This window comes from Anticarsia gemmatalis, chromosome 23, assembly GCF_050436995.1.
Source record: "Anticarsia gemmatalis isolate Benzon Research Colony breed Stoneville strain chromosome 23, ilAntGemm2 primary, whole genome shotgun sequence".
NCBI lineage: Eukaryota > Metazoa > Arthropoda > Insecta > Lepidoptera > Erebidae > Anticarsia > Anticarsia gemmatalis.
In genome coordinates, this window is record NC_134767.1 from 6,270,985 (window position 1) to 6,296,498 (window position 25,514).

The following is a 25,514-nucleotide window of genomic DNA, read 5'->3' on the forward strand; positions in this document are numbered from 1 at the left end:
TGAGTTTATTTTAGTATAGTAACATCTGCTGACAAATGTCACAACAAACTTTTTAGTTCGGATACACCATCTCAAATGAAAAACGCGATTTATTACCTCGCAAAATATTAAAGAAGGTGCGTAAACATTTACAGAAGACTAAGAGATATATAAATATTCAAAATTATTAACAAATATATTTAAATTCATTGGTCATTTATTTTTACAAGACAAGCATACACGTTCCTGAACGTTAGAAGTTGGCAAGGTCATCGGCGCACAACGTAATATATCCGAACGACTCAAAATATTCGACTTTTCTGTCATTTCATTTGTAAACGTTCGTTCGTTAATTTGCGCGATAATACAACTTACAATGGACGTGTAAATGAAGAAATCGTCGCGACTTTCTCTTAATTGTAACATAGTGTTATAAACGACAACACACGCGCAACTGTAACGGGGAAAATAATCAGCAGCCTGATAGTAATCCTGTAATATTTAAAGGTACGTAAATCAGTGATCAAAAATGACCTTTCTTTGTACTCATGTAATCGTCGCAATTTTCTAAAATTACATTTGTGCGATGACTTTCTTGCGCTAAATTATTTAAATATTTTTGTGTGTATTATCTGGGCCAAAGGATACGGATTATTTGTTTTTTCGAAGCTAGTATTTATTGTTTTTGATGTTAACCCACTTTCACAAAAAAACAGCTGTTATGTCGTCACGCCTAATATACAACAGCTGAGCTATGTATGTCATCACAACTGTGCATCCCTAAAGAAATACGAAGGAGGAATAATGTCCGAATGACCCTGAAATGTTCTGAAAATCAATAATTAGTTTTGATGCAGGTACCTGCCATGTAAAATATATTTTTCATTATTTGTGACAGCTTGATTAAATTAGTTTCAGTGCTAAATCAATTCGTGTTATAATGTGTATGACAAAATAAATCACTGGGCAATAATATTCTTTGAAGACTGGCACATATTAAATTGTGAAACTTTTTTTTTATTCATTCTTGCTGCCCATAAGTACTTCTAAGTAGGTACATAATGTGTTCTTATATTTTCAAGTGTTTCTTCTTAGTATTTAAGCCACTCATAAATGTCAAGTGCCACATTCTTATTTAAAAATCTAGGTAGATGGGTTTATAGAATTATTTGGACATTTTATAGCAATTAGCTATTGGAGCTATTCCATATGGCATATGAGTTGTGTAGTTGGCATGCATTGTTCCTTTTTTTTCAATAGGAACCTGTTTTTAAAATACTCACCTCTATAAATGACAATCCCTGACTTGTGTATGTATTTCAAGTAATTAGTAGTTCCTACTCTATTTTAAGCAGCTGGAAGATTATTATAACATTATATTACCTTGTACAGAAACCTGATCAGAATTCCAATACTGAAAATAATCCAATTAGAACCGCTTCTTAATTTTATATTGATGGTTCATAATAAAAAATTGTTCTTATCCTGTCATAATCTCTGTTCAAATATTTTGAACATAGCCTTATTAGCTTAACTCAGATATAGTCCAATAAGATTGACTAATGTCAATCTTATTGCCAGCCCAGCCAATATTAACAGCCTAGAAATAAGATCTAATCATCTTATTTCTGGGCTGTTGTACTCATTTAGGTACATCTCAAAGGCAGTTAAAAACATGAAATTTATCATATTAATGTGACCTTGACATGACTTCTTGCCAAGTGCCATATTCTGACTGATTTAACTGATTGAGGTCAGCTATAACTTTGACTGGTCTTTTATGCTCAATAATCTTTTGTCACCAATTATTGACAATAAGTTAAAATCTAGTTTAACTTGTAGTTTAGGTAACTTGTCTGCAGTAGACCTTGTATCCTTGCTGAAAATTTTACTTTATTTACAAAAGTTCTTAAACATATGCAAAGTTTCTGAACTTGACTAGTGTGGTGGACTCTAGACCTAGCTGCTAACTCATTCTGAGAAGAAACTATTGCCTAGCAGTTGGAAAATAATGAGTTTTTTTGTGCGACAGATGACACAAGAATGGGGCAGTCTGCCACTTCTTCCACTGAGGTGTATACTGGATCACCTGAGCACGGAGGATGCCTTGGCAGCCATGTCCACCTGCCGCCATTGGAGGAATGCCATATTGCTCTACGAAGGACGCAAGTAAGTGTACATTTGGGATGAAAACACAGAACTGCAATGCGAATTCGCGACGTGTTACTGCGACGCAAATTGTCATCATGGTGCTTTCCTTCAATTGCACCAACTGTCGAGACAAATGAGGACTAAGCAGGGTCTTTGCAATTGTATAAGGTCGTATGTTATTACAACGCAAAGTTGCATCGCAGTTTTGTACGATAAACAGAACAGTGACAATTTTTTATTTGTAAAAATGTATATTTTATTATTAAAGCTAAGTGGTAGTATATGTATATGCAAGAAATGTAACACATGCTAGCTTCAAGTAAGTAAACCAATACATATCTGATTCTGGCTGGTAACAAGCTGCAGTTGCTTGTACATTGGCAGGTAAATAAAAAAGGCAACATATTTAGCTTACCATTATAATGTAACTGGTGTGGTGCTAAGTAATTATAATAACTTAGACTTTGTTCAATGTATTTTTAATTAATTCATAATCATATTACGTCAATCAAAACAATTGTAACAGAGTTTATTCACATTGTACGAAGCATAACATCCTGTATTTTATAAATTACTTGGAATAATTACATCTAAATTATTCTGTAGTTCTGTGAAAGTAAGTCATTGCGTACATGTTTATAATGTACAATGAGCATTTTGTTTACAAGAATGTGTGAATAGTCACTGCTTTAGTTTTTATTTTTATCTTCCAGTTTTTATGTCGAGTTGATTGTTTTCTAGAATAATGAGAATGACATATATTTCTTTGTGCTTTATCTAGAATGTGATAGTATTTGTAAATACTCAAGTTGTTTGTATTATTTATAAATGTAGTCATATTCAAGTGTTTCTAAGTAAACTCATAGTATTTGCTTTGATTTCAAAACACAGGTATTTAACTCACTAGAAAAAATAAAGCGCGTAAAATATAGATTATAAATTGCTATATTTACGGACTATTATTTAATGTAGTCCATACCATATACTATGAATATAATCTATGGAAATAATAGACCACGATTAATTCGTGGTCTATTATTTCCATAGATTATATAAGAGAAACCATCTTGTTCCTAGAATTTTCGTGTAAAATCTTCGGCTTCAGGTGTCATTTAGATCGTTTTATTTGGCCCATCACAGTTTTATAGTGTCAATTTTACGACGCGTTAAACTTCTTATTTAAGAGCCGCTGCGGTAATTTCCGTTCCAGTTAGTCACATATTTGTTAGTATATATTACGATGGACAGTGATGCAATCTCTGTATAGTTCGGTTACAGTGTATATGTTACTGTAAAAGCCCGAACGGTGGTAAATCCTGAGATTTTCCGGTATAACCTAAGATTTACCAACTCGCAATGGTAAAAGTCCGAACAATTCTTTTATTTCGAACTTTTACCTATATTCACTTGATGATATCGAGATGTCGCCGGAGCCCCGCTTCGCGGGGCTCCTCCTTCTGGGTGGTTAAAAAAAAATAACCACGAAGGCTAAGGTGGGAGCTTCGCTTCGCTCGCTCCCACCTTAGCCTTCTAACCTAACCTACCCATGTCGCTGTGCCCAAAACTCCTTCTTTATAACTATGTCACAGTATATAATTATACCGTGAAATAGTTATAAACATAGTTATGAAGGAGGATTTTTTTATATACCGTAACATAGTTTTTAAACTCCGGCTTGTTCGGACTTTTACCATTGAGAGTTGGTAAATCTTAGGTTTTACCGGAAAATCTTAGGATTTACCACAGTTCGGGCTTTTACAGTAACATATATACGTATTACTGAAGAAACCGCAATGCGTAACCGTGACAATAGGCTGTAATATTTATCACAACTATTCACTATTATGCCTATTGTTTGCAAATTTTTTGAGACTGAATGCTATCTATGATTTGTCTATGAGGTAATGTTTGTCGTGTTAGCTAGGGAACGTTCATACAGACTTAGCTGTGCCTTATTGTCGGCAGTTATTACGTGAACAAGATTAACCGACTTCAAAAAAGGAGGAGGTTCTCAATTCGACTGTACTTTCTTTTTTTAGAATATCTACCTGCACTACATTTTTCAGAGCTTTTGTCATTGTTCTGTTGCTAGTCAACGGTTGAGAACTTAAGTATAAAAACCAAAAGTTAATGCAACATCCGGCAAAGCCTCTAAAACTTTGGAAAGACGAAGCAAAAGTACTGAATAATATGTGTTCTTCTATCTTTCTAAACGGTCATAATATTTGCAATAGCTTAGAGTTAGGATAGAAGCTAAGAATTGCAGCGACTACCTTCATTACGTTGCTGATTCAAATCTATAAACGGTTTCTTCGACATAAGCGTTTCGTTATACTTAAACGTTGACCTCCAGGTCTCCGCTGTCGATCTTTCACGAGCGAAACAGGTTTCCGTCGGATAATTTCCTCATTACAGTGCAGTTATACTAAAGCGAGCAGGATATCCTTATTCCGTCGTGTCTTTCCCTTGCTTCGCATTAATATTTTTACTACTACATTGTCTGAGAGTAATTTTATATTTCTTTCGTTTAACCTTGTTTAACCCGCGGCGACCTTTTAATGTCAAATACTAAGACTAACTTATGAAAATTGTCGACCTATTATGCTCCGAAGAAAAGTTATGTTTTAGTTAATATATCCTAATGTTTTTACAACTACAAGTTGTAGGCTGAAACGCGGTTAAAACGACATTATGACTAAGAAAATGTCGTCTGAAAAATGTGTAGGTAGACCGCGTTTTTCATAACTCTATGTATAATAAGAACATGATCTGTACGAAGGAAACATATAGAATCAGGAGTTTGTACGCTTGCTGCCAGTTCCATGACTTCATTTTCCAGTACCTACCTGTTTCCTAGAGTAAAACTGTCACACAAGGAAATCATCTCTTCGATTAATTACCTACTCATTTGTTTTGAAACAATTGTTTACAGTATGTTTAATAAACACACACAAACACAAACAAACACGATTGAATAATCTTGCATAAGTAAATATTACTCAACATCATTATTAGGATTGTGGTTTACAACGCTATTATCGTTTTATCTCGTTATCGTAACATGAATAAATGATTTTTAACACGCTTTTTATTGCATTGCCTATAACCGATACTTACCGATACGTTAGTAATAAAAACCATTATTTACAAGGATATTACAAAAGCTTTTACTGTTAAGAAACGTGCACCGTTTGAGGTTCTTTTAATAGATTTTGGAGGCGTATGAAGTCGATCAATACGTAAACAATCAACGTTAAGGGCTGTACAGAATACTGAAAGGACACTCAAAAGTAATGAATATTTGAATCTCATTGCTGTATCACATTAACGTGTACTTGAGCGCTTCTTAAATTAGAGCAACTTTTCATTATTCCAACTTTATTCTTCAATTTGTAGGAGTGGATAAAGTGCTCTTGTTAATTACTGTTTTTATAATAGCTTCTAACTAGTCTAGTCTTGCAGCTCCCACGTAAGACAAGTGGTCAATGGAAGAGTTCTTGAAGACATGCAAAATCTTCTACTCGCTCTTGGTGGGCTTAGTAGACTAAAGGCCTAACCTCTCTCTGCGTTGTGGAGACGGCCAGCAGTAGGACTGGGTTAAAAAATAGTTTCTCATGTATACGCGAATACTACTTATTTGAAACTAAACACTGTTTTGAGTACTATTTTCTTTTTGTCCACAGAGAGACATTGAAGTTACGAGCGAAAGAAATGAGCAAGACCCTGTTCCTGACCCGCATATTCAGGAAGTACACACGAACGCTGCACATTTACTTGGACTGCAGTAAGGACGAGCTGGAGAAGTTCCTCAACCTTGTGCTTCCACAGTAAGTACATCATAACTTATTTTTTTCATGTGTTTTTTAATGCTATTACAACGTCTTTTCTACGAGTGAAAATACTGCAAGCAAAGAAAAGTTATTTACATACATACAATGACATATGTATATTCTTCCCATAGGGGTAAGCAGAGACCAGAGAAAAGTATTGTTATTAAAATAATTAAGGGGTCTGGTATTCGTGGGTTTGGACTATCGATTCTCCTTCGTTGGAATATCTGAATCGAAATCCGTAAGATCAAAAGCTTTTGTTTTCTCTCGAAATTTAATATAGCAAAATACATTTTATTATTTGTAATTTGAGGGTAAAGTAAAAGGGTACACCTGTACCTAATACAGACTAACTGTTCGTCGTAACACGCCTAATTAAGAACCTCTCACTAAGAACTCAAAGCAAGCCAAGATTTATACCTGTGACCTGTCTCATAAAATCTATATAAACGGGTACAATATTCTCCAGGCACATCTATTAGTGGAAACGACCGTGAACGTCATTATTATCTATACTATACCGTCTTATATTAGAACATGTTTAATCAATACCGACCGCCAGCCGTGATGTAACAATGACAAATTCACGTATTATAAATGTTTACGAAATAATCTCGACGTGTTTTTTAAATAAATAATTGGATGATGTGTTCTGTATTGTTGAGTGTTTCACACGTAATTAATTGTTGGACATGATTTTCTCTTTGAAAGTTAGCGACATTATTGCAGTTTGGGTTAATACTTTGGTTTCAGAGTAAATAGGTACCTACCCAAATTGACATTCTGCATTTATTTTTCTTCCAGATCTCGAAAGATAGCCCTTTATTCTTTTCGTTTGTTAGTTATTTAGTTAAAATACTCGCTGCAGTGCATTTCGTAAGCTTTTGCGATGCAGAATTTGAAAACAGTTCTCAGAGCTTCTCATGGGTTCATATTAGACTCTCATTCAAATAAACATATTGCTAGCCGCTCTGTTTACTAACCGATCGATTTGTCTCAATGACACTTCACATTTCGTACAACGACATAATAAACAATCTAATTAAAACAAGAAACCTTCGCTTTCACTTTGTCACTTTTATTGTAATGTTCGTCATTGTCTTATATTCTAAAGGCACATACCGTTAAGTTTTCTACAACTATTGTACTAAACGGGTTTCGGACAGTTTCGTTTTCTAACAATAAAGGATCCTACACATAGGGAATACAATTTTCGACATAAGTTTAGTGCGAGATTTGCTTGTCAATCACTTTTCAGTAATTTTGCGTATTATCACCTAACCAACTATTATTGCTGGCCTGTTTTTATTGGTCTCCTTTTACCTTCTGCAGCGGTCTCTTTCTTCGGCCGTTGTTTGCTAATTCTGCGTCATCGTTTTTGTGACCTCGAAGATGTCATCCTTCAAGCATGCATTAATATCTGAATGCGCTTGAACAACATGACCCGCCCTGTCTGTTTAAGCCTTTGCTAACATTACGACGACAGCGATTGACGAGCTACAAATTCACGTAACCGCCATTTTATGATTTTTTCATGAAGTCGGGCTACGGTAATTGGTACGTACTTATTAAATATTTAAGCCAACGGCTGGGAGCAGGAGATAGCAATCAAGCCCCGATAAAACAAAATCCCTGTCGTTTAACTTCTTGATATCCTGTAAAAGCCCGAATTCATTACTCACATCGAATGACATGGTATAGTATTCATGCCGTGGAAGACAGAAGTCGAAATACATAAGCAGTAAGAGAGCATCTACTCGGTGTATCATTATGATGTAAATATCACGTCCATTACGCGTTTTAAAAGTAAAGTTCAATCGCAGCAAATAAACTTATGATTATAGAATTCCGTGGTACCATACCACACGCGCATTCTCAACACATGTCATCTGAATGCGCCTTTGAATAAAACCAATCTCAATTTATCGACCTCCGGCGCTATCTATTTCGCTTACGTGAAATGGAAGACGTTCGTAACAATCTATTAAACCGTCCATTATAAACAATAACATGTTACGTGACCAAAACATCTCTGTTTCCATGGGTTACGCCAGTTCGTATTGACCGGGGTCATGGTGAAGCAATTAGGCGTATTTATAGCGGGAAACAAAAACGTGACCGCCTCAATGATACTGTAGCTTTAGGTATTTAAATTTAGCGCTAGTGTTTGTAAACATTATTATGTTTGTATATTTTTAGGAACTTATATAATGTTGCGATAATTAAATTAAACGATAATTGTAAATAGACCGTTAAATTCACTTACCTACTGTATTTTTGTCAATTATTAGTGTGAGAAATTTAAATGATTTCATATTGATATTAGTGGTATTCTTCAGTTCCGACTTTAGTGTTTGGTTGTGTGCACTAAGCACCTTTTAATATTAGAACAGCCGTCATTTTCGCTGCGCGGACAGAAATTCGTAGCTTGGAACGGCTAGACCGTGCTTGTCTCGTTCAGGCCCAGGGATTCTACTTCGGACACACTTAGTTGGCCGGGCAATCGGTAATGTTTTACCTAAGAAATCTTTAAAATGAGATGATGTGATGTAGATACTTATGTGCGCTGAAGATCTCCTAGCATGTAAATTGGCGTTTAAAATTATTATTTATTGCAACAGTAGACGTTACACGCTACAGCTTTGAATATTTTTACGGTAGGTTAACCACTAACGAAAAAACTGCTGAAAGAAAATATCAGTTTATATTAATTAATGAAGTTAGTTAACTTTTCCATTAGAAACTTTTTACCAAGTTAATTAGTATCGACCAAATTATGTATAACAACTGTATTTTTCAGTCATTAAATAACGATTATCCATGCTATTTAAGAGATTTGGCGTTTAAAGGATATAGAATATAACATTTATAAGTAGATTTGTAGTCAGGAGCATTAGGTTTCGCGTGAGGAATTATGTAAGCAAATATTTTAAAAGAAAGAACGTAAGATTATATATTCTTAGACTTTTATTAAGATTCAGTATTCTTTCATCAACACAGTACTACTGAAATATACTACCTAAAAAAACTTCGTAAAATATTCCCAAATCGCGGCCATTTGCAAAACGTACATTATGAATGAAAAATTTGGCTCCTTATTCATAATCTTGAGAACGTTTTATTTCTTTGTGACCTGTATTCTCTTTATTAAAGCGTTGAAAGACTGTTTAAATAAAACTTGTTCATGAATAGAATTTGAAACTTGGAGATTTGGGAATGGCACCCAAATGGCTATTGAATTGCTTGATCAAGATTTAGTTGCTAACGCTCTTAAGCCGGGATCAGACGAGTGTAACATGAAATGTACCTTATGTAACGTGAATTCTACGGGTGGCACTGCGAGCGTTACATGAAACGTTGGAAGTGGCATCCACAAATAGACACCACAATTAGTATACTCGTGTGGACCCGGCTTTAATCGTAGAAATCCCAAAAACATGTTTAGCATTCGGCGTTCTATATTTCGTTCAATGTATGCAGGAGGGAAACACAAAATACAATAACAGGTTTTAATTTGAATTTGTAATAGTTTTGTGTACAGGGGACTTCTTTACAAAAGGGGCCATGGCCTACTTTCGCATAATGCTACTCACAATTTGGCCGGTTTTCATTCATTTACAGTTTATTTTGTATATCAATGGAGCTCCTTATGTTGCATACAAAGGGGCGTCTGGACCCCTATTCGCTTAAATTCTTTTATTCCTTTCTTTGTGGTCAATCTTGCATCAAATGTGTTCAAGCCACTCGAAGGCCTTCGACTTGGTTTAGAAACTGGTGACCTTTATTTACAACTGTCGTGATCGACCCTTCACAAGTCCATGGCAACATAAAGATGTTTAACTGAAATTACAATATAGAGCAATATATTTCTGTTAGACTGTGATTAAGCTTATTAGCCCATAATATACTTACTAAACGTTGAATACTATGCATGGATCTTTAAAATATTCTACTCCTTACTTTACAATCTTTTAATAATTGTTTATATGTATAATGTATACGGATCATATTATATCCCATCCATGAACTTGGCTGGCGTGACGAACTGCTGTCGCCCGAGGCCTAGCCTATCTAATTTTGGGAGGATTACCTATGTTCAACAGTGGATAAGTATAGTACCTATAGCAATGTAATACAAGTAATTTAATGTATGATGTTTAAACAGGAACCGGACCTAACAAACAGTTTTTGATAATCGTAAACACGTAATGTGCTCTCGTAATAGCGATTATACAATACTTTCTTCATTCCGTTGTGAAATATAACGATTTGCATTTATGAATTAAAGATAAAGAAACTTCGCTACTTATGTTACGTGTTCATACTATGCGTACCTATTTATTTTGTGTTTTTTATGGTTATTACACTTTGAGAGCGTTTTACGCCCAAGTTATTTCATCGCTTTTAAGCTAATTTTCGTATCTTCTTTGGCCATGTTTTTTGAGTGTTATAGAAAAAGTTCTAACGCCCATATCATATTTATTACACTCTACTACACCATATTCTCTCCACAAGTAGCGTACGGCGTGCTTAGTATTTCGATGGATATAATATACCTACCTACTAAACTTATTGATAATATTATCACAGTCGACGAAAAATCTTTAATTTTATACCTCAATTAATACAGTTTAGTCTAGCGTTGTAATCATATTACGCCGTCTATCAAAACAAATATGTTTTGTCTTCAATTTCTGATGACTATAACTTTGCAGTTGCCAGTAGCTAATCAGTTTTAATTACATAGAACGCGAACCATAGCAAATGTTTTATGCTTTATTGTTTTTAGTTGCGCCTCAATTGATGCATTTACTAGCGTGCTAATAAAATATCTACTCGTAAATATTAAAGTCACGAGGTACATTTTATTGCAAGTTGAGGATAAAAATTGTGTATGTGGTCACGTTAGAATGAATAAAACATGAACATAGGGATTTATGAAAGACGATTTTAAATGGGGATATCAGGAGGGGACGTCTCAGATAGATCCTCGAATGTAATTATGGTTCGATAGAGGGCAGAAATAAAAAGACCTGTCTCAATACTTCTTACTAAGTGCTAGTTAGTTTATTCAGTAGATAAAGTCAGTTTTGAAAACAACAGGCAAACTCTTTTTGATAACTAGCTAGCTTACAGATAATTCAGAGGTAGTGAATTATATAGCAGTGACTCACAATTTTATTCACAACTCAAATAAGGGTTTGCTGAAATTTTAAATAACAATACGACCATAATGGAAAACGTTACAGTTATTTTCGTTCTCATGTCAATCAGAAACCAATTAGTAAAAACATCAATCAATATAATAAAACTCGGTTAGAAACATCCCACGCAACACGATCCTACTCTCTCTTGCTATAAACATCGATACGCCTACGGAGGCCTAACTCCGGATATGAAGGCGTAATTACATTATCTCGCACCCACATTTTGCAGCCTAACAGGATTGTATTTTGTTAATAATATTAGTTTAATAATATTATAGAGAGGTAAACTTTGTATAATGTCGAAAATTATCACAATTATTCAATTATTTTAAAACGAAGTCCTCTGATTAGAGTAATTTCCAAAACCAAAATCAGTACTATATTTTTGCTAAATAAAGTCCTAACCAATTGATTATCGAGGAAGGTTTTTATGTATAATTAATGAGGATATGATGTTGCGAAAATAAAAAAACATGATCCAAATAATTGCTTTAATCAAATATAAACCTATCTTTGTTTATTAGTTCAGCCAGTGCATTAAAATTGTTTTAATAATTTGACACTGCTTGCTGGTGTGATATTGATTTAATATCATGAGTTCAAGGTCTTGTTAATAAGACCTTGAACTCAAAAATAATCAAATCGATACTGCACCTATAACTGCAATTGAATTGTAATATTGTAACTATGAAATGGAATTTACTGAGACAAAAGAATAGACCCGTATCTAATTTTATTGCCAACGAATACAGCATAATATCCCTTCCATGAAGATTATCTAAGTATCGGCCACAAAATGGAATTGAATAGACAATATTAAATAATGTTTGCAGAATGTCTAGCAAAATTATACTTTATTTTTTCGTTTAATTTTTTGGGGTAAAACTTTATAAAAAAGTTGTTTTGTATCCTGTGTGTTATTTGTTAATTAATAAGAATTTCTTTTTGTTACAGATATTTTGACACAGTGGAGCTACGAGAACTTATATTCATAGGACCAAGCTACATACAACAAAACCAACATTTGCCATTCATCAAACTGAAGAGGTAACACATCATTTTACACTATTTATTCATAAAAACAAACTATTACTGTGAGGGTATCGTTTTTGGATTTTGACAGTAACATTTTATTTATAAACAAGGTTTTCGCTCGCAGCGTTGCCCTGATCGAATTTAATTCCCTTCAAGGTGGAATGTCCAAAAATCCTCTAATCGCTTTTTAGAGGATTTTTGAACATCTACACCTTCCAAGGAATCTTCAAACCAAACAACTTTCTCCGCTCAGTAGTTTCGGCTGTGCGTTGTCCATCAGTCAATCAGTCACTCAGTAACGGAAAAGTCCTGTTGTTCTTGTCCATAAATATTCAATGTTTTTATTTTCTTATTACAGAATAATAACAGAAAGTTTGTTCTTCAAAAACATTCACTGCATCGAAAGGTTCGCACTCTTAGGTTGTGAGTTGGACGTCGCCAAAGAAAGCGAGAAAAATATTGTAAGTATTAAACATCAATACAATCATATACCTGTGCATTCTGGATTTATATTTCCTTTTTTATGGTCTGAAACTTGATATGTGCTATTGTTTTGATTGCGGTAAGACTTTGTTGACTTTAATTATCAACAAGCAACCGACCTAATTGCCGATTTTATCGAAACAATGCATTATTCATTATTATAATTAAGACTTAAGCTAAAGTTACATTTGCTCATAAAATGGCATACTAAAAACCCTAAAAGCCTGACTTCGTCCGTGTATATGGTTCAATTTAATTTCCTTGGGAATTTTGATCCCATCAATCCTATACAAACCTTGTCCCACAGTTACAAATATATTTAAAAAACAATTATTCAATTCAGTTGTTTAAAAGTTATGCGCGTACATACATTTCGGAGATTCATTTTTATTTATATAGTTGAAATAACTACAGATTCCACGACCTTTCATTACATCATCACCCTTTTAATTAGCATTTAAAGAAGTAAAAATGTTAAAATTATCGTTTTCTTTATTTCAGCATAAGAATATAGAATACTACTCTCGGGGGCTGTTGTTTAATCGCGAGTCACGCAATAATTCCATCATGTCTGAAATGAACCTTGATATTCACGGATACTCCTTCACATTGACAGTAAGTAATGTTTCAAATCGTTTCCTTATAAATACTGTTATGATTTATATCATTTGTAGACATTATTTAGATCCATTTATTATAGGACATTTTCCTGTATAAAGAGTTGTTTTATAGACGGGCCAAGTGTACTACCTTGTGATAGACTTAATTTTAATTTCTTTACACGAAAGTTGAAACCGTTCCGTGTTGTGTTTTTTTGTTATTATTTTAGAGTATTTTTTATGCTTTGATTGTTTTAATAATTAAATCAATACTTATTTGTATTGTGCGTAAATTGGCATGGACGATACGTTCAAAAGCTTGTGTTAAATCACATTAAACACTTCTTCAAACATTTTACGGTTGTAATGCAGTGACGTTCTAAATCCAATCCTTTTTATATCCGGTATAAAAAGTTTAACCACGTCATAAATCTAAAACTTAGTTTCAAGAGGAAATATTTGGTTTGATACTGCACTCTCTTCTGTATTCATAATACCTCTTGTTTTGTTCCAGCACATAATAGTAGACTACACACAAATAAGCACGGCGTGCCTGCTGACCCTGGAGCGGCTGCGCCACCTGCGCCACCTGACGCTCAACGTGACCAACCGCCGCGCCTGGCCGCAGCTCGACTGGCGCCGCGTGCAGCGAGTCTATGACACGCCCTTGCAAGTCACTGTTAATATTGTGAGTACCTCTATTCATATAATATGTTATTCAGTGGTATCTGAAGCTATTTAGTGCTAGTTCGTATATTTTTTACTTCTAACGAGTGGTTTAGGTTGAATCCTCCCACGCAAGTGGTCGCAGGTTCGAACCCGAGACAACACCACAATGACTTTCGGAGTTATATATGTGTGTATTAAAAATAATTATCACATGCTCTAACGGTGAAGGAAAACTTACATGCCTAAAATTTGTTTAATACATTTATTGAGGGCATGCAAAGTCCCCAACCCGCACTTAGCCAGCGTGGTGGACTCAACCTAACCCCACCCTCATTACGGGAGAAGACCCTTGCCCAGCAGTGGGACATTAATGGGTTAAATTTATTATTTATATTTTAAATGACTGTTACTTTATCTTTGTTGGCTAGACGCATTGTCGCAGATTACACTGCCTAAGGCGCGAATATAAGATCGCTTCATCGAGTCCGAGTAATATTTGGTTGAGTTCGCAACATTCGAAAATTCTACCTTTTTCACTAAGTGATCATAACAATATGAATAATAGAATACATTATTCATATTTTTATGATCAATTTTATGGTCTCGTATCTTGGCTTGGCAATAAGGGGCTAAATTCAATTATTAGGTTTTTGATTGTTTCTGATTTGTATTACAGATCGCAGTGCCATACAGGAGGTTCAACGACATAATGGACAACGTTCTAGTCGAGGGACTACCGCTCACTTCCTTGAAAGTCATGTTTTGTAAATCTGTGAGTGTGAAAATATTTCATTTTATATTATATATTTTTAGTCAAACGGAAGTAAAACATTAGATATGTTTTACTTCCGTTTGACTATAGACAGATTAATACCAATTTCAAACGAAAACGTACGTTAACTACAAGATTCTCTTAAATATTATGTTTGTCACATTGACGTGCAGATAACAAAAGCGACAGAAATGTTTAAATTGAATCTGCGTACGGCCATTACTATTGTAGAATAAATAATCATGTCCCGTTAATTCTGATTCTGTATTTATTCGGAATTGATGTATTTTGTAGAAGTTTGTTATTGGGATTTATACGGGATGATCATCGAACCGTAATAAACCGTCGCAACTTGAAACTGATAGTTATGTTATTATTACAGTTATACACTCCACTGCTCTCGCACGTGTCTCGTTTATACCAGGAGACGTTACAAGAACTGGTGTGGGCAGACAACCCGTACGACTCCACCGACCCCTACCACCGTATCGTCAGACCCTTGCGACAAGTGCAGGTGAGAATCTATACTAACAGAACTTACTGTTAAAACTTATAATCATATTTTCTTGTTAAATTACGAATTACGATCGAGTTTGTGTCGTAGACAACTTTTATTATACGTAATTCGGCACATCATAAAAAGTTAATTTAGTGTGTATATTTTGAAAAAAATTGAATATATTCTCAAAACATATTTTGAATGAACACCAAGGACAAAAAATTCTCAATAGTTTGTTTTTTTTGTCTAAAAAATTTATAGAATATTAATTTGTTTGTTTCAGCGCGACCACTATGCTCATGTAAACCCGTTCGTGTTACTCTGTTGGCAATGCACACACCTAAGGCGATTGGCCATACATGGTAAGTAAATCCCCCCGAAGCACAGAGACGCCCAGCTCAAATACCACTATGCGGTCACCCATCTAAAGAACGACCGTGCCGTGGTTGCTTTACCCACAGATCGTTTACTGATCGGTGAACGCAAAATGTTTTTTCTTTCCAGGCTACTGGATGTGGCACTACGACCTGCTCGGCTTCGTGCGCCTGCGCAAGACACTGACGGAGCTGGAGATATCGTCCGTGTACAACAAGCAGGGCCAGTTCGACAACGAGGTGCAGATGAGCGAGGAGGGAACCGTGAGGGTCATGGTGGGGGACTCGCCTACTGAGCTCGACCCGGCTTGTATAGATGTGAGTATACAAAAATATTAATAACCGCCGGTTTCTGAGGTACATTTAGCGGTAGTTCATTAATTCAATAGCGTTTAATCTTAAAAAAAACGCTATTAAATAGATAAACTACCGTTAAAAGTACTTAGAAACCGGGGGAGGTTGCTTTAAGGTTAATTTAAAGATTGTATTATTTGTCGTGTTAATTGAAATGAGTTATAGAGCAGGTGATTTGCAAGCGAGATAGAGGCAGGAGACTGAGACTGCGACCGCAATTTTACTTACGACCTGTCTGATGCATTACTTATAACAATTAACGGTTGCAGTCTCCTGTCTCGGTCGTGGCGCGAACCGCCTCCTTAAGAGATAATAGAGGTCCTACTTTATTTGTCTGATTGTTTACGCTCACCAGTGAGCTAAGAAAACATGAATTATAATAAAAATTAAAATGTTTCAGTATCTAGTAAATAGCATTGGTAATGTGAAGTTACATTAAAAATTTATTATATCGAAATATCTATAGTATACAGTACATTTAATTTTGATCGATAATAAAGTACACTTTAAACTTTGTCCAGATATAAGAAATACCTATTCCCTTTATAAGACGCGTGCCTAATGTTGTAGGAAGTGAACGAGTACACGGAGTTCAAGTGGTCCCCGACCCCGTGGCGCTCGCTGCCGGCCGGGCTGCGAGCCCGCGCCGCGCCCGCCGCGCGCTGCGACTACGTGCTGGCCGAGGCGCGCCGCCCGCCCGGCGTCACGTAAGTGTACTCCCGACTACGTAACCTCGTTAACGTTACTGCTTTCATATCTATTATATACCTTATATATCTATATTATTGTACACACTAATAGTGGCATACGACGTTAACATTAGCCGCCTTTACACACGCACTCTATCGCGCATGATACAACAATCGCGCGTGAAAGAGCGCGCGTGTAACGGATGTACGAGTGAAGGAAAGACCACGCGCCGCGCTCATCTGTCCGCGCCCGCGAAGAAAATCGTGAGCGAAGAGCGCACGAAATCCTGTACGCTCCTAAGAACGTGCCATAGAATGTATGTGTAAAGGGGCTATTGTTTTTGGATTATAATCTCAGATGATAACAACAATGATTACTCACATATTTGTACTTTAATTCCCTAGAGAAAGGATTTCTAAAATGTTATTTAAAAGGATTAAAAAAAGACGAAAATCAGTCATAAACAATAAAGTACTTCATTCATTCATTTCCCCAAATTCAAGAACTATAGAATGATATTAGAAAATAGTTGAATGACATTATAAACTATTTATTGATACTCATAACATCAATATTGTATCAAACTTATACCTAAAGTAAAAAGAGAACTTGTTGAAGGTTGACGCTACGAATGTTTATGGGTAGATGAGCAGGAAGATTGTGCCTGATAGTTACGATCGGTGTAAAAGGCACAGATTGCATTAGCAGTCTTTTACCGCCGAAATTGTGGCGAAATAATATTAAAACCTTTTTTTCTGCATCATTTCAAGTCTTTAAAATTCGTAAATAGCCAAGAGCTAAAATGTTGCCAGTTATTATATTAACACAAATAAAAAAGCCAATTTAAAAGTATTAAAAATTGCTTTCCAATCAATGTAATCCTCGGCTTTATATTAAATTTTATGTAACTAATTATACAATCGTAGTTTTATTATTATAAATAATTATTAATAAGTACTTTCAAGCTGAAGCGTAGTTTATTTATAGATAATAATATATAATATACAGTTCATATGCATATTCATTGGTATCTGCATACCCCTTGGGGCAAAAGACGTGTTATATATAATTATGTATGTATCTATGTTCATTATATAAAGGGTGTTAGGCAGACAGTTGTCGAAACGATACCATCTGATATCTAAACGTCTGCCGAACACCCTGTATAAGTAGTGATTTTTTTTTCTTATTAGTTTATTATTTATACAGGTTGTATTGAACGGTGAGATGCGGAGAGCAGAAGATTCGATCATATCTACAAAGTATTACATTTCAATAATGTACTCTATGTCTGTCGGAATAGAGTTGAAATTACATGAAAACAGGACCCGTTTGATATTGATTTACTTTTTAAGAACATTGATATAAAAGGTGATTATTTTTCCAGCTGATTATTTGAAATTTCGTTTCACACATTTCTATTCTATAACCTACTGTGTTCTTCCTTCATTTATTTCTATTAATCATTGACATTGTTAAAGAGTTTTTCGTACTAAAAAGTAAATCAATACCAATTAATAAACCAAGAAAATGGGCAGCTTTATACAACCTGTATATGTAGTCTTTTCAGTAATATTTATTTAGAAGCGCAAAACAAAATATGTTAAACAAAAATAATGCACTATCTACTTATTACTGGGAATAACTTAGAATAATCGGCATGGGTTTTTTTATAGATCGTATAATTATTTCTTATGTCCTTATTATATCTGTAGATGTAGGTAAAATGTTAAAAGTATAAAAAAATGTTTTTTCGCTCTACCCACTTAAATGTTTTGGAGTCGAAAAATTTAATGAGATTCAGTTTAAGGCCTATTTGAAATATCTTGGACATTCTTGTCGTTTAGTGTATTTATTTGATGATCGCATATTTATCTGTTACCAAAATGCAAGCGATCTAAAACAATAGCAATGTTCAGTATTTTACTTAAGTATTTGAGTGACATAATAAAATGATCCTGTACACGAATCCTAAGGAATAGTCGTACCACGTCTCTAACCTTTTATATAGTCTCCGTTCAAATACTGCAAAGTAAAAACCTGAATATAGCCTCAAAGCACACTACTTTATTTCATTCTCAAATAATATATAATCTTATAAAATATTACTGTCAGAAACTTTCATATATTTTTCATACTAACACATTGAACAAAAAATCTACTTCCAACGTATAAAGTTTAAGTCTCGACAGATGGCACTAGTGTAATACATTAGCTCGAACTTAAACATCGTAGTTTAATTTCCTATTTATCAAATGTATAGGTAATTTTAAACTTAAATATACTAGTTCAATAGAGCTGAGACTTGAAACTACAGTAACGTCATCTAGTGAAGACAAAAAACAACTATTTGTAGAAGACTTGTAACTACAGTAACGCCATCTAGTTACGACAGAAAATAACTTTTGGTAGAAAAAATATAGCAGTGTGCTTTGGACAGTATTTATATCCGTTAACAAATCGTAAAACAGAAAGTTCCTGAATGAATGATGAACAATTTGATACTAATGAAATGTTTAACGTATATTCACAATCGCAGAATGTATTTAGATGTGTTATATCACGCGTGTATATAGCCCTATATGTAGATTTCTCTTTGATAAGTATTAAAAAAACTGTGAAACATATTCGTGTGTAAGAGTAATGCTGGCACTAAACGTACGCTACGAATTTTCACTTAAAAATACGTTTTGAATAACTTTAACGTACAAAAACTAGATGTGTTTGCGCAAAGAAACGAATAAAACAATGGGAAATCTCTTTATAATAATATTTCATAAATTTATTTTTTCCAAGCTTGTTATTGCTTCTTTATTTAGAAGTAAAATGAAAGTCATATTTTATTATTGTTATCATAGAATCAATTTTATGAAACTCGGTCAATCAGTCAATAATTAGTTGATCGACATTGAATCAATTGGTCTGATTCGACCAGATGAACATTTACATCTCCAAGAGTTTAATAAATATAATATTGTTACATTTTCAGTGCTGCTATCGTTATCAAATAATTCTTAGCACACGAATAGTCTCCAAATAATAATATATATAATTACATATTAATTGTCATACTAATAAACGTCGTTGTCTCTTTCACTCATATACAGTTTCAAAATGAATTGAAAGGGACAAAACACTGTAACTAATCAGAGCACACGCGACGTTTATAAGTAAGGCGGTAAGATAACCAATGTATAACATATTAGGTGCTTTAAATATAAATATAGTCCAGAAATATATAGTACAAAGATATAGATAATCTCATTGCCTTATGCGTATCTATTAAAATATTTATACAGTTATATAGTCAGCTATTTACTACGCTTCTATGAAGCACTCATAGCCTCACTCACTGGTCGGAAAGCGGCATTTGTTTAAAATCGTAACCACTTAGTAATTATTAAGCTGAGTGACGTCATACTTAGTCCCAGTTGTCTAGAAAGCATTTGCTATAACAAAGCAAGAACTACGCCAAACAAAAATATGCTTTGCGTAGTTGCATTAAGGTAGAGATTTCTCATTGTTTTAGAAATGTGGTTGTGATATCAATGCGTAAGAATGTAATGATCGAGAGTTGCGTATATAATAGTATATATAGGATACGGGAATTAACACAAACACGCGTATTACGTTTTGGCGCAGATTACACTCGCCGTGGTCGTAGGTTGTATTCCCATATCCTATTATACATTAAACATGCAACGTGAAAGTTTATGAAGAGTTACGTATACCTTTACGTATGAGTGTACGTACATAGCGTACGCGTAGTGTCAGCTCCCTAAACCATGAACAAAGTTTACACTAAAATTCTAATCAGATATATTGTATTCATATTTGTAAGATATCTTTTTCAAATATTACGGTACGTTTGCACTGGTCTGTACGTGTAGTACGATGACGCGAGATAGCAGTTACAAATATAGTTCGATTGCGTTTGTATACAATACGAAAAATACATACTAGTCGAGTACGGCTAGTGTGAACGCCCCATAATATCATCCCACCTTGCCCAAAATGAACATAATTTGATTGTTTTATAAAATATTCGCTTGTTTTCCTTAGTAATAGTACTGTAATAATGTATAGATAACATAGAGAAAGGCCGAATGATATGTTTACAGGCAACATCTCTGAAATCGCGAATTTATCATGTAGTTGTAATAATTGCAATGTTAGACAAAATGTTTTCTAATTAAAAACGAGACAAAAGTGTAGTGCGACCTGCCAAATTAGTATTATTTGGGATATCGATAGTTATTTTTTATTGTTGTACATTTTATCGATATTCGATATACATTCCTGATTCACGATAATTAGACTATGCTCACGTTTTCATTTGTGATAAAAAAGACAATACGTGATTTCTTAAAACTCAAAAGTATTATAGAATTATGTGCAGGTTCGGCTACAGTTTTGATCGAGCTTCACACGCCAAAAGCAAAAGTCGCCATCACACGTAATCGCACAAAACGTAACTACTCTGCGACAAGTCGATTGAAACAATTTATGCGAGTCAAGAACTTTTGGTGTGAGTCAAAGTAATGAGAATCCAAATGAATCGTTAACATCTATCTAGTCAAGGGACCCGTATAAAATTGTAAATATAGAACAGAAATGCTAAAAACCAAAACGGGTTCAATGAACATTGCACAAAAAATAATAACAAAGTATTACAAATACATAATTTATATCAACCTAGAGCTTTAAGCGATCGATCGCGATACTGTATCAAATACAGTGTTTTATTATACAAGTGCCACACTGCTATTGTGAATTGTAAACAATTGAAAATGTAAGAAAACGAATATAGGAATATTTTATTAGAGAAAATGTAGACAGAATGAACAATGCAGCTAGGGTATAGTTTAAATGAAATGTTAAAATATGCATTTTTAAAAATATCTTTTTGAAAAGACTCGACATGAAGACGCGTTGTGTTTTACAATTAGGAGTGACGAAACGTTAGACGAACGACACAATAATCGATATATGAACGGTAATCGATGTAACGACATTCGATAATCGCCTAAACTTACCATTTCGAAGCGACAAATAGTCCGTCCCCAAACATATTCAATGCATTTGAAAGTATAGACTGATATCGCTTGTTTAACGTGATGACTCGGGAGCGGGATAGCGGCGTGTTATTGAATCTTGAAGGTCTATAACCTTTACTTTATAACCATTTAATATAATACCAATTTTGACAGCCTGATTCCTTTAACATTATCATTTAAACCTGCACCATTACAACGTAGGTAAAGTTATCAGCAATCATTGTTAATCAATAATTATGTTAAGTATACATAGTGTAATCAGGCTTGCAAAAATCGGGCGATAATTCTATTCCTAGAAATATACATTTCCTATAACCAAAGTGGACATTTATAACAGAAATAGTCACGCACAATCAATGTGATCTTATAAAAGACAACACTCATATGCCTTTTATAGTTTAAACAACACATTCAAAATTCAAAAAGTATTTTCGATTTTAGATTATATTATTATATTAGTTATAGTGAGGTCTTGTTTGATTGGGACAACCTATAGATACCTTCATCTATCGCCAATGCTATAAAATGGTAAGAAAATAATAACCTAATACAATACAAGCTCTCTATGTGATTAAAATAAATATATTTTTCTGATATGATCTACATAATGTCGCGTCAATTCGACGATGGTCCGTGCAGCTTTACTCAAACAAACGATTGTGATATTGTCTCAATGAAACAAGAATAGGCCAGTGTAAGAAAGGCCAATAAAATATTGCTTCAAATAGTATTTAGTACTAAGTACTCTTTTAACTTAGAGCACGATAAAATTATATAATAAAAAGTGTTTAAATAATTTCCTTAAAATATTTTTTATGACATTTATAAAAGTTCGATCGCGAATGAACATAATATATTTTGTAAGGCAACGAAGAGACTTACCAACTTACATTCCCTGAGACTGAGAAATGAATAGAAGAGGCTAAGATCATAATAACAACGTTATAAATATTAAAACAAAATAATATTAAGAACTATACGACAACACAAGTATAAAGAGTGTATTATTTTTTAATTGTGATATAAAAGTGTCACGAGGTTTGGTGTTAGAACAATAACGAAACATCGTTTATTCCCGCCTCTTAGTTTTTTTGTTATCATTATATTTAAACTCTGTCCTGACATTTGTTTATGAACCAATTGTTACGGGTATTCATGATCTAAACATTAATAAAATCCATCAAAGTAGTTTGTTATATTCTAGTAAAATTTTTCAAGAAACAATTTTCAAAATCATTGTATATGTTTTCATACTAAAGCTCGTTTAGAAAAAATACTCACTGCACAAACATAACGTAATGTTTCTAACCAGTATTGTAAACAGGACAGAGTTCATAATAGCAATTTATATAATACCACCAAGACTCAATAAGGCTGTGAAACAACTGAATTCGGTTTGGCATCTTATGACAAACAAATATCAAATTATATAATAGGGAATAATCATTGTAACATAAACATTCATAGGTCGAGTTATAAAATAATTGACATTTATATAAACCGATGAAAAAAAGCCATTTATACACAGCGGGTATTACTTTTAATATTTATTTTGTGATGAAAAATAGTGGGTTGTCGTTCCGTCATGCATTTTATAACTCGAACGTATAATAACGTATACGCATGCGATTTATGACGTCACTATGCAGTAGTGTTTGAAGAATTTGCCATAACGACGGTGACGTTTCGAATAGCATGCGAGTGAAGCAATCTCTCGCTAAACCGAATTGCCTAGAATTAGACCAAATTGTTGTACTTATCCATCTAATAGTGATAATTAAAGGGGAATGTGGAAGGAGAATAGGAGAACGAAGTGATAGGTATTAACAACTGTTGTGTAAACGGTCCACTCTGTTGATTTATTTGATTGTTTTGTTCCACGAACATGTTGACGGTGGACCGTTAATTGTTTTGAGAGTTTATTTGTGTTTTAATATTGAGATCTGATTATTTTTGGTGTTTCATCTGTGTCTTTTGAATGTTGTGTCAAAAAAGTTTACATTTTTTGAAAATTTGAAAATAATATAAATCTATGTATGTCTTTAATGTTTTGAATAATTCAATTTATGGAAAGTGTAATTGCATAGTAGCTTTTGCATGAAATAATATGAATATTAAATAGTATATGATGAGTATGAATAATGTACAACCCTTGCCTTTCACTGCTTTTATTGTTAAAGGTAGATAAACTTCTATGTTTACAAAATAGTTAATAGTTGATTCTTCTAAATTGTATTGACAAGTTTTGACATGCTCACTTATTTAAATATTCTGACAACGTTTTGTGATAGAACTTTAATAGAGATATTTGTATAGATATAGAGATAAATTTACCATCTTAAAGAAAAAGTTTTTCCCGACATTTTTCTCAAATTGTAGTGATCGTTATCACAAAGAATCCCAAAAGCCAAATTGTCAGTACACTTACCTACTGGCAAAAAAATATGGGTAAACCACTGCGCTAACCTATTTATCTATCAATTTACTAATCAACACACCACAATTTGATCGAAACGTCCGAAAAAAAAGTCTTACTCAAATAATGTTATTGATACAACAAAACTCAAATATTTATACAAATATCATACAAAATTCCACCATTATGAAAAACAGAATTAATCAACCAGTTACACACTTCAGATAAGTTCTAGATATCCGCAATTGGACTGAATAATTCAGTCACTTTTGAAACAGTTATCCAGTACTTATCTGCTAGTTAAAGGTGTTATTTTTAATATTGACATATACATAGTACTAAGAGACGATCGATGTATGTACGTGATTGTCAAACTTGTCAGATTATTGCACACAAGGCCTGTACTTATGTCTACAATCCGTATTAGATGTTTGGTCTGTTCTACTTATGTATGTATTTCACGATTAAAATATATTCATATGTGTAGTAGTTATATTTTGTTTTATTTATATACCTGAACCTTCAAATAGATCGTACCAGAAAGCTAAAAAGAAGCTCGTCACAGCTTGATCTTATGAACGAAATATCAGTGTCAGTAAGGTAATCTTAATCGGGTGGGTTTTTCATTGAAAAGAACGTGAAACTTTTGTTGTTACTTAGACACTTTTGCTTTCACAAATTTCAGATTATTTTCCTCTGTATATTTTTGTTGTACACAGGTATATTCCTACTAGATAAAATAGTAACTTAATATGTCGGATACTTACATAGGCAATGATAGATTTTCTTGAACATGAGTAAAAAACTATTTGTGAACTGCATAAAAATAATTTTACTCGATCGATCACTTCGACTAAAAATGACGACTCGACAGAAAAAAACTGTGTAAGTATATAATAATCTGTGGAACATTAGGGAAGTGATGTGCGAAAGTTACCCAACAACATATGTACCTTCATTATTCACGTGTCCGCTGAGACGGAACGATTGCGAAACAAACATCATAAATGATAATAATCGATTTTATGGTACACTCCACTACGTAACTTATAATTGACTTCATTCGTGACTTCTACACAGGAAATGTGACCTTTTAGTTCCTTTGATTAATAGGTTGTAATTTAAAACCTTTCTAATGAAGATTGCGAATTTAGTACCATGGTACCATCACTACAAGGTCGGCCTTCACACCATATCAAACGTTGAAACTATTATTTTCTTGGCTTATGGTGAGATTATTTTTTAGCTAGTTTACTATAGATCAGCAACTACTTAAGCAGCTGTATCTTCATTGTTAGTCAAAACGTTTTATGGTAATAATTATAATTCTTCAGTTATTTAGTGATAGAAAGACTAACTCTGAAATATACATAAGCGGTTTTGGTTTATTGTTTTAATG

The 25,514-nt window shown here is 33.8% G+C and overlaps 1 protein-coding gene across 1 annotated transcript; it reads left to right on the plus strand.

Annotated features, from left to right (window-relative positions):
* Positions 1–315: 315 nt before the first annotated feature.
* On the plus strand, positions 316–24,608 carry LOC142983029 (uncharacterized). The gene is made up of 13 exons (XM_076129810.1): positions 316–486; positions 2,012–2,148; positions 5,814–5,957; positions 12,122–12,214; positions 12,561–12,663; positions 13,187–13,300; positions 13,799–13,972; positions 14,630–14,725; positions 15,108–15,239; positions 15,508–15,586; positions 15,729–15,916; positions 16,523–16,659; positions 17,852–24,608. Exons 2-13 carry the CDS (start codon positions 2,012–2,014, stop codon positions 17,859–17,861), a joined length of 1,407 nt encoding a protein of 468 aa, XP_075985925.1. The 5' UTR covers positions 316–486; the 3' UTR covers positions 17,862–24,608.
* The last annotated feature ends 906 nt before the right edge of the window (positions 24,609–25,514 follow it).

Bases quoted from the DNA above. Each gene is read 5' to 3' on its own strand.
- LOC142983029 (XM_076129810.1), top strand. From the start codon at position 2,012: ATGACACAAGAATGGGGCAGTCTGCCACTTCTTCCACTGAGGTGTATA. The intron at 12,215-12,560 runs GTAACACATCAT...TTCTTATTACAG, and splicing joins CCATTCATCAAACTGAAGAG to AATAATAACAGAAAGTTTGT. The intron at 13,301-13,798 runs GTAAGTAATGTT...GTTTTGTTCCAG, and splicing joins GATACTCCTTCACATTGACA to CACATAATAGTAGACTACAC.